Below are 18,688 nucleotides of genomic sequence, written 5' to 3'. Positions count from 1 at the left end.
TGAACTCCGTTCCGTTGTCGCTTCTAATTTTCTTGATCCTTAAGCCGAACTCATTTTGAGCCCGTCTCAAGAATCCCTTTAAGGTTTCTTGGGTTTGAGATTTTTCCTGTAAAAAGAATACCCAAGTGAAGCGAGAATAATCATCCACAATAACTAGACAGTACTTACTCCCACCGATGCTTAAGTAAGCGATCGGGCCGAATAGATCCATGTGTAGGAGCTCCAGTGGCCTGTCGGTCGTCATTATGTTCTTATGCGGATGATGAGTGCCAACTTGCTTCCCTGCTTGGCATGCGCTACAAATCCTGTCTTTCTCAAAATGGACATTTGTTAATCCTAAAATGTGTTCTCCCTTTAGAAGCTTATGAAGATTCTTCATCCCAACATGGGCTAGTCGGCGGTGCCAGAGCCAACCCATGTTAGTCTTAGCAATTAAGCAAGTGTCGAGTTCAGCTCTATCAAAATCTACCAAGTATAGCTGACCCTCTAGCACTCCCTTAAATGCTATTGAATCATCACTTCTTCTAAAGACAGTGACACCAGTATCAGTAAAAAGACAGTTGTAGCCCATTTGACATAATTGAGAAACAGAAAGCAAGTTGTAATCTAAAGAATCAACAAGAAAAACATTGGAAATTGAATGGTCAGGAGATATAGCAATTTTACCCAAACCTTTGACCAAACCTTGATTTCCATCCCCGAATGTGATAGCTCGTTGGGGATCTTGGTTTTTCTCATATGAGGAGAACATCTTTTTCTCCCCTGTCATGTGGTTTGTGCACCCGCTGTCGAGTATCCAACTTGAGCCCCCGGATGCATAAACCTACAAAACAAGTTTAGTTCTTGACTTTAGGTACCCAAATGGTTTTGGGTCCTTTGGCATTAGACACAAGAACTTTGGGTACCCAAACACAAGTCTTGGAGCCCTTGTGCTTGCCCCCAACATACTTGGCAACTACTTTGCCAGATTTGTTAGTCAAAACATAAGATGCATCAAAAGTTTTAAATGAAATGTTATGATCATTTGATGCATTAGGAGTTTTCTTAGGCAACTTGGCACGGGTTGGTTGCCTAGAGCTAGATGTCTCACCCTTATACATAAATGCATGATTAGGGCCAGAGTGAGACTTCCTAGAATGAATTCTCCTAATTTTGCTCTCAGGATAACCGGCAGGGTATAAAATGTAACCCTCGTTATCCTGAGGCATGGGAGCCTTGCCCTTAACAAAGTTGGACAATCTTTTAGGAGGGGCACTAATTTTGACATTGTCTCCCCTTTGGAAGCCAATGCCATCTTTAATGCCCGGGCGTCTCCCATTATAAAGCATGCTACGAGCAAATTTAAATTTCTCATTTTCTAAGTTGTGCTCGGCAATTTTAGCATCTAATTTTGCTATATGATCATTTTGTTGTTTAATTAAAGCCATATGATCATGAATAGCATTAACATCAACATCTCTACATCTAGTACAAATAGATGCATGCTCAACAATAGATGTAGAGGGTTTGCAAGAATTCAGTTCAACAATCTTAGCATGAAGAATATCATTTTTATCTCTAAGATCGGAAATTGTAACCTTGCAAACATCAAAATCTTTAGCCTTAGCAAGCAGGTTTTCATTTTCATTTCTAAGGCTAGCAAGAGAAATGTTTAATTCTTCAATCCTAGCAAGCAAATCATCATTATTATCTCTAGGATTGGGAATTGAAACATTACAAACATGTGAATCAACCTTAGCATTTAAACTAGCATTTTCATTCCTAAGGTTGTCAATCATCTCACGGCAAGTGCTTAGCTCACTAGATAACATTTCACATTTTTCAATTTCAAGAGCATAAGCCTTTTTAACCTTAACATGCTTCTTATTTTCCTTAATAAGGAGGTCCTCTTGGGAATCCAAAAGGTCGTCCTTTTCATGAATAGCACTAACCAATTCATTTAGTTTTTCCTTTTGTGCTATGTTAAGGTTGGCAAAAAGGGAACGCAAATTATCCTCCTCATCACTAGCATTATCATCACTAGAAGATTCATATTTAGTGGAGGAGTTAGATTTAACCTTCTTCCTTTTGCCATCCTTTGCCATGAGGCACTTGTGGCCGACGTTGGGGAAGAGAAGTCCCTTGGTGACGGCGATGTTGGCGGCGTCCTCGTCGGAGGAGGAGTCGCTTGAGCTTTCATTGGAGTCCCACTCCCGACAAACGTGGGCATCGCCGCCCTTCTTCTTGTAGTATCTCTTCTTCTCCTTTCTTCTCCCCTTCTTGTCGTCGCCTCGGTCACTGTCACTAGATATAGGACATTTAGCAATAAAATGACCGGGCTTACCACATTTGTAGCAAACCTTCTTGGTGCGGGACTCTTCCGATGAAGTGCTCCCTTGGCTTGTAGTGGGCTTTTCGCCGGTCTCCATCTCCTTCTTGGCGTGATCTCCCGACATCACTTCGAGCGGTTAGGCTCTAATGAAGCACCGGGCTCTGATACCAATTGAAAGTCGCCTAGAGGGGGGGTGAATAGGGCGAAACTGAAATTTACAAATATAAACACAACTACAAGCCGGGGTTAGCGTTAGTAATAAAGAAATGAGTCCGTAAGAGAGGGCGCAAAACAAATCCCAAGCGAATAAGCAAGTGAGACACGGAGATTTGTTTTACCGAGGTTCGGTTCTTGCAAACCTACTCCCCGTTGAGGAGGCCACAAAGGCCGGGTCTCTTTCAACCCTTCCCTCTCTCAAACGATCCACGGATCGAGTGAGCTTTCTTTTCTCAATCACTTGGAACACAAAGTTCCCACAAGGACCACCACAAGATTGGTGTCTCTTGCCTCAATTACAAGTGAGTTTGATTGCAAAGAATGGATCAAGAAAGAAGAAAGCAATCCAAGCGCAAGAGCTCGAAGGAACACAAGCAAATCACTCTCTCTAGTCACTATGGCGTTGTGTGGAGATTGGAGAGGATTTGATCTCTTTGGTGTGTCTAGAATTGAATGCTAGAGCTCTTGTAGTAGTTGGGAAGTGGAAAACTTGGATGCAATGAATGGTGGGGTGGTTGGGGTATTTATAGCCCCAACCACCAAACTTGACCGTTGGCTGGGTCCTCTGTTCGATGGCGCACCGGACAGTCCGGTGCACACCGGACAGTCCGGTGCCCCTGCCACGTCATCACTGCTGTTGGATTCCAGCCGTTGAAGCTTCTGACTTGTGGGCCCGCCTGGGTGTCCGGTGCACACCGGACATGCACTGTTCCTTGTCCGGTGTGCCGGAGTGGGCGCGTCTGCCATCTGCGCGCGCAGAGCGCGCATTAAATGCGCGACAGAGAGCCGTTGGCGCGGAGATGACCGTTGCTCCGGAGTCGCACCGGACAGTCCGGTGTACACCGGACAGTCCGGTGAATTATAGTGGACGAGTCGTTGGCTTTTCCCGAAGCTGGCGAGTTCCTGAGGCCGACCTCCTTTGGCGCACCGGACACTGTCCGGTGTACACCGGACAGTCCGGTGAATTATAGCGGAGTCGCCTCTGGAAATTCCCGAAGGTGGCGAGTTCGAGTGGGAGTCCTCTGGTGCACCGGACACTGTCCGGTGGTGCACCGGACACTGTCCGGTGTACACCGGACAGTCCGGTGCTCCCAGACCAGAGGGCCTTCGGTTGCCACATTGCTTCTTTGTTGAATCCAACACTTGGTCATTTTATTGGCTAAGTGTGAACCTTTTACACCTGTATAACTTATGCACTAGAGCAAACTAGTTAGTCCAATTGTTTGTGTTGGGCAATTCAACCACCAAAATTATATAGGAACTAGGTGTAAGCCTAATTCCCTTTCACCATGCGAATTTGGTGGAAACCAGCACGGAGATCCAACGTTGAAAACCAGGCAGCCCCATATAACTCGTCGAGCAGTTCATCCATAATAGGAACAGGAAACCGAGTTTTCACAGTAAGAGCATTTAGATGTCTATAGTCAACACAAAAGCGGTAGGAGTCGTCTTTCTTCTTAACCAAGATTACTGAAGAGGAGAACTCACTGTTGCTGTGTTGAATAATGCCTGAAGATAACATCTCTTGGACTTGGCGCTCGATTTCAGTCTTCAACGCGGGTGCATATCTGTATGGTCTCACATGAAATGGTTGAGCACCAGGTAGAAGAGAGATATGGTGATCACAATCACGGACAGGTGGTAGGCCAACAGGAAGAGCAAACACAGATTGGAACCTTGTAACCAATGCTTGTAACTCGGCGGGCAAGGTGGAATACACCGACTGATCCTTATCTGTCAAATCTGATAGCTGACGAAGCTCAATAACAGCATTTTTCCCTTTTGCAGACTGGAGACCAAACAATTTAACTGTGGAACCGTTGTACGGTATCATCAACCACTTTTCTGCCCAATGCACCATCATAGGGCTGAATTTTTCGAGCCAATCCATACCCAGTATTAAGTCATATTTCTGCAATGGTAGCACACGCAAACTAGAAGTGAAATCACACCCGGCGAGGGACCAGACGGCATCAGCAAGTTCGTGAGTGCATTGCATCTGAGCTCCATTTGCTACTTGTACTGTCAAGGGCTTTTGCAGAAGAATGAGGCCCCGGACATGAGCAGCCACTTGAGTACTTAAGAAAGAATGAGAACTCCCTGAATCCAATAAAATCAACAACTCTAGGCCTTGAAGCTGACCCATGAACTGTACTGTTTTTGGAGCAGCCACTCCCTCCATAGCTGCCTGAGAGAGACAAATAGCATTCAGTTCTTCAGAAGTGCCTTCATCCTCATTGACTGGAAGCTGAAATAGTTGCCAGAGTTCATCCACAACGTGTAGCTGCACTGAATCGGCACAGCGGTGACCTTTAGTGTATTGGAGACCACACTTATAGCATAATCCCTTGGCCTTACGGTAAGCCATCAAGGAAGCAAGCTTGTCATCCGTTGAGTGTGACTGAGGTGCACGAGCAGGAGTAGACTCATCATGCTTCAATGAAGACGCCCTGGGGGGTAATGGCAACGGAAAATGAGTCTTGGAGAAGGACTTTGACGTAAATGAATTGTCCAGCTTCCTTGAATCCCGACGCCGATCACTGACCTCCTCCTGCAATTGAGCCAAAACAAAGGCAGTATCCAAATCCTTTGGGCGTTGAAGCGTAACAACAGATTTAATATCATCTTTGAGACCATCAAGAAAACGCATAATGTAGAACACTGGATCAGCAGTAGGATTATATGCACGGAGTTGATCTATGAGCTGAGAGAAACGCTCAACATAATCGGATACTGTACTGGACTGACGAATATGAAAGAGGTGTCTAATGTGGACTTCGTGTTGATCCTTGCCAAAACGGTCAGCTACCATCTGTCCAAACTCTAGCCAAGTGACATGATTCAGGTGATACTCTATGGATTGGAGCCAACGCGCCGCAGCGCCAGAAAAGTGCATGGTTGCTATTCGTATCCAAGCGCGAGGATCAACTGAATACATGGAAAAGTAATCCGCACATCGTTTTTGCCACAATTTAGGATTGTCACCATCAAAAGTGGGGAAAGGTACTTTAGGTAATTGACCCAGCAGGGGAGCAATTGACTCATGCATAGTGGCGTCAAAACGGTCATGCCAATTTGGTTGAACAGCATGTTGATAGGGATCAAAAGCAGGGTGCGTACCATTGGGCGGGAGTAGGCTATGGGTATAGATGTACCCATGGCTGTCCTCCCGACGTTGGTGAGCATCGCGGTGCCCAGTGGGGCCGTCGACGAATGCCGTGGGAGCAGGCTGGCGCTCCACCGTCGACGCGTACGGACCCAGAATGCCCGGACGAAGTGGAGGCGACGGTGGTTGGAGACGATCCATGCGATAGCCCAGCTGAGAGATCTCAGCACGGAGCGCGTCGACGGACGTCTGGATCCCGCGCGTGGAGTGGTCGACGCCGGGTCTCCAAGCGTCGAGCGACGACGTGACCTGCTCCAGCGCCTCCACGCGCGTGGACAGGGCTCCATCGACCGCATCGATGCGCTCCCACGTTTGAGATTGAAACTGGGTCACCTGATACTCCACTTGTGACGACAGCTCCATCTTCAACTCGCGGGTCAGATCCGCACGGATCGACGCCGGATCGGCGGCGGCCACCGCCGAGGTGAGAGTTGCGATGGCGTTGGCGTTGGCGGCCACAGAACGCTGAAGCACTTCCCAGTGGTTATCCTGGGCCTCCATCCGGTCACAGATCTGTTGGAGCAACCGCGATTGTGTAGCTAGGGTATTCGCCTGCGCCTCCATTGCCTCCGTGAGATTGGTGTTGGTGGTGCTGCCCATCGTTGCGGACTGCGTGCTCAGGAATCAACGAGAATCTGATACCAATTGTTATAACTACTCTACTGACGCATGATAATTCAATTTTACACTAGCAAACGTCAAATTAAAAAGATCAGAGAGAGTACGAAACAAGATATTCCATACAACCATCTAATACCATAATCACCAAATAAAATTTCAAAATGTTGCGACCAAATAAACAAGATCACATGGCTAGAAATTAAGTTTGAGATTGAGCCTATGTGGAAAGAGCTTTCTCATCTATGAATATCATTAAAACTAAGTTGTAGAATAAGACAGGAGACGAATGGCTTAACCATCGTATGATTTCCTTCAAGTCGCGTTCTTAATATGGTTCTGGAGCAAAAAAATATTGATGTTGATGTTGACATGACACATTTAGAAAGTGCTACATTATAACTTGTATGTCATCTTTAATATCTATGACAAACATTGTTTCGTCGTACAATTTTTCTTTATATGCTACTATTAGAGTTTATGATCGCTTCGGCCCGGGTCTTGACCAATTTCTGGGTCCGCCACTGGGGGTGGTCAGCAGTCAGCTTGAGGCCTTGTTCGTTTCTACCGGATTGGTGGGTCGGAATGATTCCTGGCCGGATTGTTTCTCTAATTTATACAAACTTTGATTAGCTGGAACGATTCCGGGTGTAATCCGACGGAAACGAACAAGGCCTGAGGCTGAAAGATTTGAAAAGCTACGGGTTTCCGGCCTACGATTCGTTGTTCCCATTCAGCCTCAATCGGGCTTTCCGGCCGCGAGCATTTGGCCGCGTTCAGTTTGGGGTGTATGCTTAAAGTTCTGGACGGGACGGAACGGAACGGTTTCCATCAGTCGCTACGGGTTCACAGCCGTCAAACAAGTGCTCTTGATGTTGAAACAAACGGTTGCCGATTTACAACAATTTCCAAATCCAACCGACAAAATATCAATTTATATATATTGCTGTCTTGATTTACAATAATTGGTACATCAAACAAGCGCCCTTGATGTTCCAACCAAAAATGAGGAAAAAACATTACATCTGATTTCTGAAGCAAACCCTGTGTCATTGATTTCTGACCTTCCGAAAACGACAGGCCATCATCAAGTCAAGTATAGACAATATCCAATAATAGTCTTGACTCATCCTATCGGATATGTTTGAAGCTGTTGAACATCCCAGTGTGGGAAGCTTTGGCTGCAGGCTTGGGCGTTTCAGGGGTTCCAAAAACGTTCCAGAACCGGAGGGTCTCGTCAGCAGCAGCCGACGCTACTGTGCATCCATCAGGACTCTGCAGTTTAACCAGCAAGAACTATATAAGCAATGTTCTCACACTAGCATAGCATGCATGCACTCAATGCAGATAAGCAACTGTTAACTAGTCTGAAGAATTTCACCTGAGCCATGAAGAGGACGCGAGAGGTATGGCCATTAAGTTCAGCCATCTTCACCATCGATGGGTACTTCCACAAGGTGAGTTGGTTCTGTGTGAATCCATGTGAGCTCAGCAGCTCCCTCTCGTTCTTGTTCCACAGCAGAGCGCACACCTGTGATCCGGTATCAACCGAGTTCAGGCACACACCGGTGTGCGTGTTCCAGAACTTGATGCAGCGGTCGCTGCCACCGCCGCCGGTGGCCAGCAAGTTGCTCTGGAACGGGCACCACGCGAGTGCCTTCACGGCGGCCATGTGGTCCTCGAGCCTATGCAGCCACTGGTTGCGGCCAGCAGATGGCATGGATGATGCCATCGACACATCCCAAATGTGCAGAAGGTTGTCGTTGCCTCCGCTGGCCAGCTGCTGCCCTGATCCGGACCACTTGAGCCCGCAGACCTCCTGGCTGTGCCCCTCGTACCTCTGCACGACGTGGTCTCTAATCCTTACGTCATTGTTCACGATCTTGCCGTCCATGCAACCGGTGGTCAAGACGCTGTTGTTCCATGCCAGCGAGCCTACCCTTGCCTCATGCGCACCTCTGAGTGTTCTCAACTGCATAGGATGAAACGATTTAATTCAGCAACAGATAACCTGCACTGGAATTTTTAGATGAAACATCACAATGTGCGTACCAGTCGGTTGGAGCTGGTGTCCCAGAGCTGGACGTCAGACGAGTTGAGCCCGACGGCCATGTGCCGACCATCAGGAGCCCAGCTAACGCTTGTAACAGGACCACTGTCCTCGCCGACGGTCACAAGCTCGGATGTGGATCCGCTCGATGCATCCCACAGGTACACCGTGTCTCCCAAAGCAATGGATAGCACGTTGTTGCTTCCCCAGTCAAGCAAGTTGAGGTAGTAGTCGTCAACTAGCTCTGGTGCGTCTAGGGTCCTCTCGGCAGACTGCACATTTTGATTCAACCGCATCAGTGATCCACCATTCTCCCACCCCATTCCCTCGCCACTACACCCGTTGGGGATGAGATGGCTAGAAGCGAAAACAGAAGAGCTGTCGCACATACCTGGGGAATGTGGCGCCGCTGTTTGGCCGGCTTGGCCTGCAGGTTGGAGGAAGTCGTGTCCGCAAAAGAAACGTTCTCGGGCTCCGGCGGCTTGCTCCTGAAAGCGAGGATCCGTGTCCGGTTGTTGAGCAGCTTCTCCGCGAGCAGCCTCCGGTACGCCTCCTTGGACGGGGACGCCGCCATGCCCGACGCGTTCTCCTTGTCCCTCCTGGGCTCAGTAAGCAAGTAGTGCGCCAAGTCCATGTCCATCGCCGACCTGTCCGGGATGAACCTGTCGCCCTGCAGGACACAAACATGAGAAGGAGGAGGGGAGAACGAGCCAAGCTTGGTCAGGCAAAACGTCGAACACCCCACGCGCTCCAGTACCAAGACCAAGGGACTCACGTAGCACTTGGCCGACGGGTTGCGGGGTCCCGAGCTCAGCGATGGCATGTAGGGGCGGGAGCCCGCCTCCTGCAGCGGTGGCCGGGGCGCGGCGGCGACGGCGGCGGCGCGGTTCTTCGCCGAGGAGATCGAGCGGGAGCCTGCGTCCATGGTTAGAGCAACAAAAGAACAAGACAAGCACAACAGAGAAATAACGAAGCGATAAAAACTTAATGGCAGGTTAGATTCAAGCACAAAATAAGATGATGTAATCAAACAAGAACAGCGAAAAAAAGAGGCGGGGACAACAACTAAGTGAGCTTTTTATGAAGGAACGAAGCTGGTCTCGACTCGACTCCCCGCGAGCGCCTGAGATCGTCGTCGAGAGGGAGGCGAGAGGGAGGCGAGAGAGAGAGACAGAGAGAGAGAGGCTGCTTTGCTTTGTGGGGTTTAGGGATCGGCCGTGAATGGTTATTTGTAGCAAGAGGCAAGAGCGAAGCCGGAACGCCCGCCGCACCGCAGGACCAACGGCTAGTACGCCCATTAGGTCAGGGAGGAGAAAAAAATAGCCGTTGCGGGGTCAACCGGTCAAGGCCTCTAGGGAATCCCTACCATCGTAGTAGGCCGTGGCCCGTGGCGGCGTGGACGGCTCCGGCCAGCGTCTCCGCGTTTGGGTCCGATTTTATCCTTTGACACCAAATGATCAGTCACTAACTAGTCGACATTCGCTAATACTACTTCCATTCACATTGATAGCGTTAACTTTTTTGAAAACTTTAACTACTCGTATTATTCAAAATATTTATTTAAAAATATAAAATTTTAAGTCAAACACAAACTAGCTTATAATGATAAAATAAATTAAAAATAAACTATAACTTATTAGTTTTTTGAATAAAATAAATGGTCAAATTTTTTAAAAGAATAATCATGTCATATATTTATGAACAAAAGGGGTATAACATTTAGTTAGTCATTCGCTAAGAATAACAAATGATTAATTTTTCTAAGGCTTGTCCGGAGATGAGACGTATTGTTGCACGGGAGCGTCAATCATTTTGGACAAATAACACGTTGGGTAGTAATGGTCTCCAAATTTTATTCTATAAATTTTAAGTATCAAATCGAATTAAAATCAAGTTCTATTTATTTTTGAACTAAAACTAATTAAGGATTCTAAGGCCTCGTTTGGTTCCATTAGTTCTAGGACTAAAGTTTAGTCCATGAACTAATCTTTATTCCCTATCATGTTTGGTTCCACGAACTAAATAGATTCTAAATACATAAAATGAAGTACATAAAAACTGAAATGCACATCTCCTTATTACCTGTGTACAGTGCAGATTTTCTATGCAAAGGTAATTGGAGTAAATGTTGTCCTTTAGTCCCTTTTAACACTCATGTGAGGGACTAGAGACTAAAGTCAATTAGTCCCTACTTTAGTCCTTCTAAACAGGAATACAAACCAGGGACTAAAGATTAAACTTTTCGAGAACAATACATCGAGTTGGAACACATTCTTGAAATAGTACTTTCGACCTATGTTTCACAAGGAAACGCACAACCAAAACAACAGCAAGAAGAATCCAAACACAATCTACTGGCTATCAATCCTAAGACTAGACCGTCACTCATGCGCCCGAGAGAATAAATCCATAGCCACTTGTGTTAAAAGACGTGATGCATCCGTAACAAGGTCATGTGAATTCGCTCGCTGAAGGATAGCCCATGAACGTATCCAATGGACTGCTGTAAAAATAGAATGCAAAGAAGAACATGAGTTTTTCTTCTCAAAAACTAAATTGTTTCTACATAGCCTGATATACCAACACAACACTGCAGCTCCAAGAAGAACTATGGATTCCCAAGTGTTAGGTATTCCACGAAGCCACGATGCAAACAAATGAGAAGCATTGTTTGGTATATGAAGATTTGAAGCACACCTGAAAAAAGACCAAAGAGCTCTAGCAAAACGACATTCAAAGAGGAGGTGTTCGGTAGTCTCATCCTTGTGACAGAAACTACATGATTTATTACCATGCCAATTGTGTTTAATTAAATTGTATTTCGTAAGTAAAACGCCCAGAAAGACCTTAATTTTTAAAGGTGCCTTAATCTTTCCATATTTTTATTGACGTTGGGAGCTTCCTTCTGAATGAGAGTGAAAGGGAAATAGGGTTTAACCTTTTCCTATAAATGATTTTGGCGGTTGAATGTCCAACACAAATAATTGGACTAACTAGTTTGCTCTAGATTATACATTCTACAGGTGCCAAAGGTTCAGCACAAACCAATAAAAAGATCAAAGTTAGGGTTCAAAAGAAAGGAGCAAAAGAAACCGAAGAGAACCCTGGTCTGGCGCACCGGACTGTCCGGTGTGCCACCAGACAGTGTCCGGTGCCTAGGGTCGTACGACTTCAAACTTGCCACCTTCGAGTTTCTGAAGAGTCACTCCGCTATAATTCACCGGACTGCCCGGTGCACCAGCGGAGCAACGGCTCCAGCGCAACGGTCGACTGCAACGGACACCTGCAAAAGTGTTACAGTGCGCGGACAATTCGCACAGAGTCAGAGCAGCCGCCAGAAGGCGCACTGGACAGTGAACAGTCCCTGTCCGGTGCGGCACCAGACTGTCCAGTGCCCCAAGAAGTCAAAGCTCCAACGGTCAAAACCGTCAGAACCCTAACAGTTGGGTGACGTGGTTGGCGCACCAGACACTGTCCGGTGGCGCACCACACTGTCCGGTGCGCCCATCGACAACAGCCTTCCCCAACGGTTGAATTGGTGGTTGGGGCTATAAATATCCCCAACCACCTCCACTCTAACCATCCAAGCATTCACTACTTCTCATTCAATACAAGAGCAATAGACACCACTCCAAAAGACACAATTCAAGAGATCGATCCTCTCAAAGTCTCAAAATCAACTCTAGCACATTTAGACTTGTAAGAGGATCATTTGTGTTTTCTTGTGCTCTTGTTTGCTTGGTTGGCTTTCTTCTTCCTCATTCTTGTTCTCTAAGTGACTTGTAATCAAAGCAAGAGACACCAATTATGTGGTGGTCCTTGTGGGGTCTAAGTGACCCGTTTGATTTAGGAGAAAGCTCACTCGGTCTAGGTGACCGTTTGATAGAGGGAAAGGGTTGAATGAGACCCGGTCTTTGTGACCACCTCAACGGGGACTAGGTTTATTGGAACCGAACCTCGGTAAAACAAATCACCGTGTCATCCGCTTTATTTTCTTGGTTGATTTGTTTTCCCCTCTCTCCTGGACTTGGAATTTATTCTAACGCTAACCTCGGCTTGTAGTGTGTTTAAATTTGTAAATTTCAGTTTGCGCCTATCCACCCCCTTTAGGCGACTTTCAATTGGTATCAAAGTCTGGTACTTCATTAGAGTCTAACCACTCGAAGTGATGTCGGGAGGATCCGCCAAGAGGGAGATGGAAACGGGCACAAGCCACAGGAAGGCTCCATCAAGGGAGTCCGGCACCAAAGGAAGGGAGGAATCACCTCCCCGCGTCAAGTCGCATCAGAGTGGCGACAAGAAGAAAAAGATGAAGAAAGTGGTCTACTACGAGACCGATTCTTCGTCGCCCTCCACCTCTGGCTCCGACACTCCGTCCGTCACTTCTAAGCGCCATGAGCGCAAGAAGTTTAGTAAGATCCCCCTACGCTATCCCCGCTTTTCCAAACGCACTCCTTTACTTTCTGTCCCATTAAGCAAACCACCGGTTTTTTACGGTGAAGATTATTGTATGTGGAGTGATAAAATGAGGTATCATCTAACCTCACTCCACGCAAGCATATGGGATATTGTTGAGTTTGGAGCGCAGGTACCATCCGTGGGGGATGAAGGATATGATACGGACGAGGTCGCCCAAATCCGGCACTTTGACTCCCAAGCAACTATTATACTCCTTGCCTCCTTATGTCGAGAGGAGTATAATAAGGTGCAAGGGCTAAAAAGTGCCAAAGAGATTTGGGATGTACTAAAGACTGTGCATGAAGGGGATGAGGTGACCAAGATCACCAAGCGGGAGACGATCAAGGGAGAGCTCGGTCGATTCATCCTCAACCAAGGAGAGGAGCCACAAGCAATGTACAACCGGCTCAAGACCTTGGTCAACCAAGTGCGCAACCTTGGGAGCACCAAATGGGATGACCATGAGATGGTCAAGGTTATTCTAAGATCACTCATATTTCGTAATCCTACTCAAGTTCAATTAATACGTGGTGATCCTAGATACAAGCTAATGTCTCCCGAGGAAGTAATAGGGAAGTTTGTGAGCTTTGAGTTGATGATCAAAGGCTCCAAACATATCGTCAACTTGAATCAAGGCGGCACCTCCACACCCGAGGTGCAACCCATCGCATTCAAGGCGACGGAAGAAGAAAAGAAGGAACCTACGCCAAGTAGGATTCATATCGACGCCACCAAGCTCGACAACGAGGAGATGGCGCTCATCATCAAGAGTTTTCGCCAAATCCTCAAGCAAAGGAGGGGGGAAAGATTACAAACCCCGCTCCAAAAGGGTGTGCTACAAGTGTGGTAAGCCCGGTCATTTTATTGCAAAATGTCCTATATCTAGTGACAGGGGCGACGGCAAGAGAGGGAAGAAGAAGGAGAAGAAGAGATACTACAAGAAGAAGGGCGGCGATGCCTACGTGTGTCGGGAATGGGACTCTGGCATGAGCTCCACCGACTCCTCCGACGAGGACGCCACCAACATCGCCGTCAACAAGGGACTTCTCTTCCCCAATGTCGACCACAAATGCTTCATGGCGAAGGACAGCAAGAAAAAAAAGGTACAAGCTAGAACCACCCCCAAGTATACTACATCTAGTGATGATGAAGATAACTTGCTTAGTCTTTTTGCCAACCTTAACATGCGACAAAAAGAAAAATTAAATGAATTAATAGGTGCTATTCATGAGAAGGATGAACTCTTGGATAGCCAAGAGAAATTTCTTATTAAGGAAAATAAAAAACATGTTAAGGTAAAAAATGCTTATGCTCAGGAGATAGAAAAATGTGAAAACTTGACTAGAGAGCTTAGCATTTGCCATGACACTATTTCTAACCTTAGAACCGAGAATACTAGTTTAATTGCTAAGGTTGAGAAATCAAATGTTTGCCATGATTCAATTGACAATCTTAGAAATGAAAATGCTAGTTTAATTGCTAAGATTGATAAATTTAATGAATCAATTGCTAGCCTTAAAACTAAGAATGATAAGTTAATTTCTAAGGCTAAAGAATTTAATGTTTGCATTACTTCTATTTTCAATCTTAGAGATGAGAATGCTATGTTACATGCTAAGATTGATGAATTAAATGCTTGCAAACCATCTACATCTAGTGTTGATCATGTCACCATTTATACTAGATGTAGAGACATTAATGTTGATGCTATTCATGATCACCTTGCTTTAATTAAACAACAAAAAGATCATATAGCACAACTAACTAGTAAAATTAATGAGCATGAAATTTAAAACGAAAAATTTAAATTTGCTAGAAGCATACTCTATAGTGGGAGACGCCCTGGCATTAAGGATGGCATTGGCTTCCAACAAGGAAGCAATGTCAAGCTTAATGCCCGTAAGAAATTGTCTAGCTTTGTAAAGGGCAAGGCTCACATGGCTCAGGATAACGAGGGTTACATTTTATATCCTGCTGGTTATCCTGAGCACAAGATTAGGAGAATTCATGCTAGGAAGTCTTATTTTATTTCCCATCATGCTTTTATGTACAAGAATGAGGCATCTAGCTCTAGGCATTCTAACCATGTTAAAATGCCTAAAAAGAAAACTCCTGCTGCATCAAATGAGCCAAATGTTTCATTTAAGACTTTTGATGCTTCTTATGTGCTTACTAACAAATCAGGAAAAATAGTTGCCAAATATGTTGGGGGCAAACACAAGGGCTCCAAGACTTGTGTTTGGATACCCAAGCTGCTTGTTTCTAATGTGAAAGGACCCAAGACCGTTTGGGTACCTAAGAACAAGGCCTAAATTGTTTTGCAAGTTTATGCATCCGGGGGCTCAAGTTGGATTATTGATAGCGGATGCACAAACCACATGACAGGGGAGAAAAGGATGTTCTCCTCCTACGAGAAAAACAGAGATCCCCAAAGAGCTATCACATTCGGGGATGGAAATCAAGGTTTGGTCAAAGGACTTGGTAAAATTGCTATATCTCCTGACCATTCTATTTCCAATGTTTTTCTTGTAGATTCTTTAGATTATAACTTGCTTTCAGTTTCTCAATTATGCAAAATGGGTTACAACTGTCTTTTTACTGATATAGGTGTTACTGTCTTTACAAGAAGTGATGATTCAGTAGCATTTAAGGGAGTACTCGAGGGTCAGCTATACTTAGTTGATTTTAATAGAGCTGAACTCGATACTTGCTTAATTGCTAAGACTAATATGGGCTGGCTCTGGCATCGCCGACAGCCCATGTTGGGATGAAGAATCTTCACAAGCTTCTAAAGGGAGAACACATTTTGGGACTAACAAATGTTCATTTTGAGAAATACAGAGTTTGTAGCGCATGACAAGCAGGAAAGCAAGTTGGCTCCCATCATCCACACAAGAACATCATGACGACCGACATGCCGCTTGAGCTACTCCACATGGACTTATTCGGCCCGATTGCTTACATAAGCATCGGCGGGTGTAAGTATTGTCTTGTAATTGTGGATAATTATTCTCGCTTCACTTGGGTATTCTTTTTATAGGAAAAATCTTAGACCCAAGAGACTTTAAAGGGATTCTTGAGACGAGCTCAAAATGAGTTCGGATTAAGGATCAAGAAGATAAGAAGCGACAATGGGACAAAGTTCAAGAACTCTCAAATTGAAGGCTTTCTTGAGGAGGAGGGCATCAAGCATGAGTTCTCTTCTCCCTACACACCTCAACAAAATGGTTTAGTGGAGAGGAAGAATAGAACTTTACTGGACATGGCAAGGACCATGCTTGATGAGTACAAGACTTCGGACCGGTTTTGTGCTGAGGCGATTAACACCGCCTGCTACTCCATCAACTGGCTCTACCTTCACCGAATCCTCAAGAAGTCATCATATGAACTCCTCACCAGTAAAAAGCCCAATGTTTCATATTTTAGAGTCTTTGGTAGCAAATGCTATATTCTTGTTAAAAGATGTAGAAAATCTAAATTTGCTCCTAAGGCTGTAGAAGGCTTTTTACTTGGTTATGACTCAAACACAAGGGCATATAGAGTCTTCAACAAATCCACTGGATTAGTTGAAGTTTCTTGTGACACTGTGTTTGATGAGACTAGTGGCTCTCAAGTAGAGCAAGTTGATCTTGATAAGCTAGATGATGAAGAGGCTACGTGCATCGCGCTAAGGAACATGTCCATTGGGGATGTGTGTCCTAAGGAATCCGAAGAGGCTCTCAAGTATAAGGAACATGTCCATTGTGTCACTCCACTCTATCGGTATCATTTACCCTTCTCCGTCACTCCACACCACTCTTTGATTGGTATAATATTCACTCATATTTACTTATACCAATGAGAGAGAAAGTAAAAGGGCTCACCAAAGTCTCCGTTTTTGGCGATTAATGCCAAAGGGGAGAGAGATTTAGCCCAAAGGAAATGGACTGCACCACCACCAATTTCAAAATTTTCGATTGATATATTTTGATATGATTGCCTTCAAAAGATTTTTCAATTGGTATCTAAATCTTTTTCATATTGGTAAAACCCTCTTGAAAGCTAAGAGGAAAATTCTATTTAGGGGGAGTTGTCTAGTCAAAGGAAAAGTGAAAGGGAAATAGGCTTACACCTTTTCCTAAATGATTTTGGTGGTTGAATTGCCCAACACAAATAATTGGACTAACTAGTTTGCTCTAGTCTATAAGTTTTACAGGTGCCAAAGGTTCACAACAAGCCAATAAAAAGACCAAAGATGGGTTCAAATAAAGAGAGCTAAAGACATCCCAAAGGCACCCTGGTCTGGCGCACCGGACTGTCCGGTGTGCCACCGGACAGTGTCCGGTGCACCAGGGAACTTGACGCTGAACTCGCTACCTTCGAGAAAATGGGAGGTCGCTCCGCTATAATTCACCGGACTGTCCGGTGTCGCACCGGACTGTCCGGTGTGCCAGCGGAGCAACGACTACTTCACACCAACGGTCGACTGCAACCGCATTAAATGCGCTACAGTGCGCGCCAGAGTCAGAGCACGTGTAGAAGAGGCACCGGACAGTCTACAGGACCTGTCCGGTGAACCACCGGACAGCCCAGAGGCCCCACCAGTCAGAGCTCCAACGGTCAGAACCCAACGACCGACTGACGTGGCTGGCGCACCGGACAGTGTCCGGTGGCGCACCGGACTGTCCGGTGCGCCATGCGACAGACAGCCTCCCAACAGCCACTTTTGGTGGTTGGGGCTATAAATACCCCAACCACCCCACCATTCATTGTATCCAAGTTTTCTAACTTCCTACACCTTACAAGAGCTATAGCATTCAATACAAGACACACCAAAGAGATCAAATCCTCTCCCAAGTCCATAGTTCATTCCAAATCAAATAGTGACTAGTGAGAGAGTGACTTGTGTTCATTTGAGCTCTTGCGCTTGGATTGCTTCTTTTTTCTCATTCTTTCTTGTGATCAACTCAATTGTAACCAAGGCAAGAGACACCAATTGTGTGGTGGTCCTTGCGGGGACTTTGTGTCCCGTTTGATTGAGAAGAGAAGCTCACTCGGTCTAAGTGACCGTTTGAGAGAGAGAAAGGGTTGAAAGAGACCCGGTCTTTGTGACCACCTCAACGGGGAGTAGGTTTGCAAGAACCGAACCTCGGTAAAACAAATCCTTGTGTCTCACTCCTTATCTGCTTGCGATTTGTTTTTGCTCTCTCTCTCGGACTCGTTCATATTTCTAACGCTAACCTGGCTTGTAGTTGTGCTTAAGTTTATAAATTTTAGATTCGCCCTATTCACCCCCCCCCTCTAGGCGACTTTCAATTGGTATCAGAGCCCGGTGCTTCATTAGAGCTTAACCGCTCGAAGTGATGTCGGAAGATCACGCCAAGAAGATGGTGATCGGCGGTGAGAAGTCCGCTACAAGCCACGGGAAGGCTCCATCAAGGGAGTTCGCCAACAAGAAGAAGGATGGATCCCCTTCACGCATTCGATCGCACAAGTGGTGAGAAGAAGAAGAAAATGAAGAAAGTGGTCTACTACGAGACCAACTCTTCCTCGCCCTCTACATTCGGATCCGACGCCGCGTCCGTCACTTCTAAGCGCCAAGAGCGCAAGAAGTATAGTAAGATCCCCCTACGCTATCCTCGCATTCCTAAGCATACTCCATTACTTTCCGTCCCATTAGGCAAACCACCGACATTTGACGGTGAAGATTATTCTAGGTGGAGTGATATGATGAGATATCACCTAACCTCACTCCACAAAAGTATATGGGATGTTGTTGAGTTTGGTGTACAGGTGAAAGACGCCTAGAGGGGGGGGTGAATAGGGCGAAACTGAAATTCTCAAAAATAATCACAACTACAAGCCGGGTTAGCGTTAGAAATATAATCGA

General features: G+C 45.8%; 2 protein-coding genes across 2 annotated transcripts; both read right to left on the bottom strand.

Annotated features, from left to right (window-relative positions):
• Positions 1–3,800: 3,800 nt before the first annotated feature.
• Positions 3,801–6,352, bottom strand: LOC109943284 (uncharacterized). Its single transcript, XM_020546200.1, has one exon. It carries the CDS (start codon positions 6,291–6,293, stop codon positions 3,801–3,803), a length of 2,493 nt encoding a protein of 830 aa, XP_020401789.1. The 5' UTR covers positions 6,294–6,352.
• Positions 6,353–7,187: 835 nt separating this feature from the next.
• Positions 7,188–9,798, bottom strand: LOC100285215 (cell division cycle protein 20). The gene is made up of 5 exons (NM_001413478.1): positions 9,137–9,798; positions 8,753–9,031; positions 8,364–8,633; positions 7,693–8,283; positions 7,188–7,586 (listed from the first exon to the last, which is right to left on the bottom strand). Exons 1-5 carry the CDS (start codon positions 9,284–9,286, stop codon positions 7,443–7,445), a joined length of 1,434 nt encoding a protein of 477 aa, NP_001400407.1. The 5' UTR covers positions 9,287–9,798; the 3' UTR covers positions 7,188–7,442.
• Between the last annotated feature and the right edge of the window lie 8,890 nt (positions 9,799–18,688).

The sequence above is a fragment of the Zea mays genome, chromosome 4 (assembly GCF_902167145.1).
Source record: "Zea mays cultivar B73 chromosome 4, Zm-B73-REFERENCE-NAM-5.0, whole genome shotgun sequence".
Taxonomy (NCBI): Eukaryota; Viridiplantae; Streptophyta; class Magnoliopsida; order Poales; family Poaceae; genus Zea; species Zea mays.
Note: the sequence above shows the minus strand (reverse complement) of the source record. Positions and strands in the feature narration are given on the sequence as shown.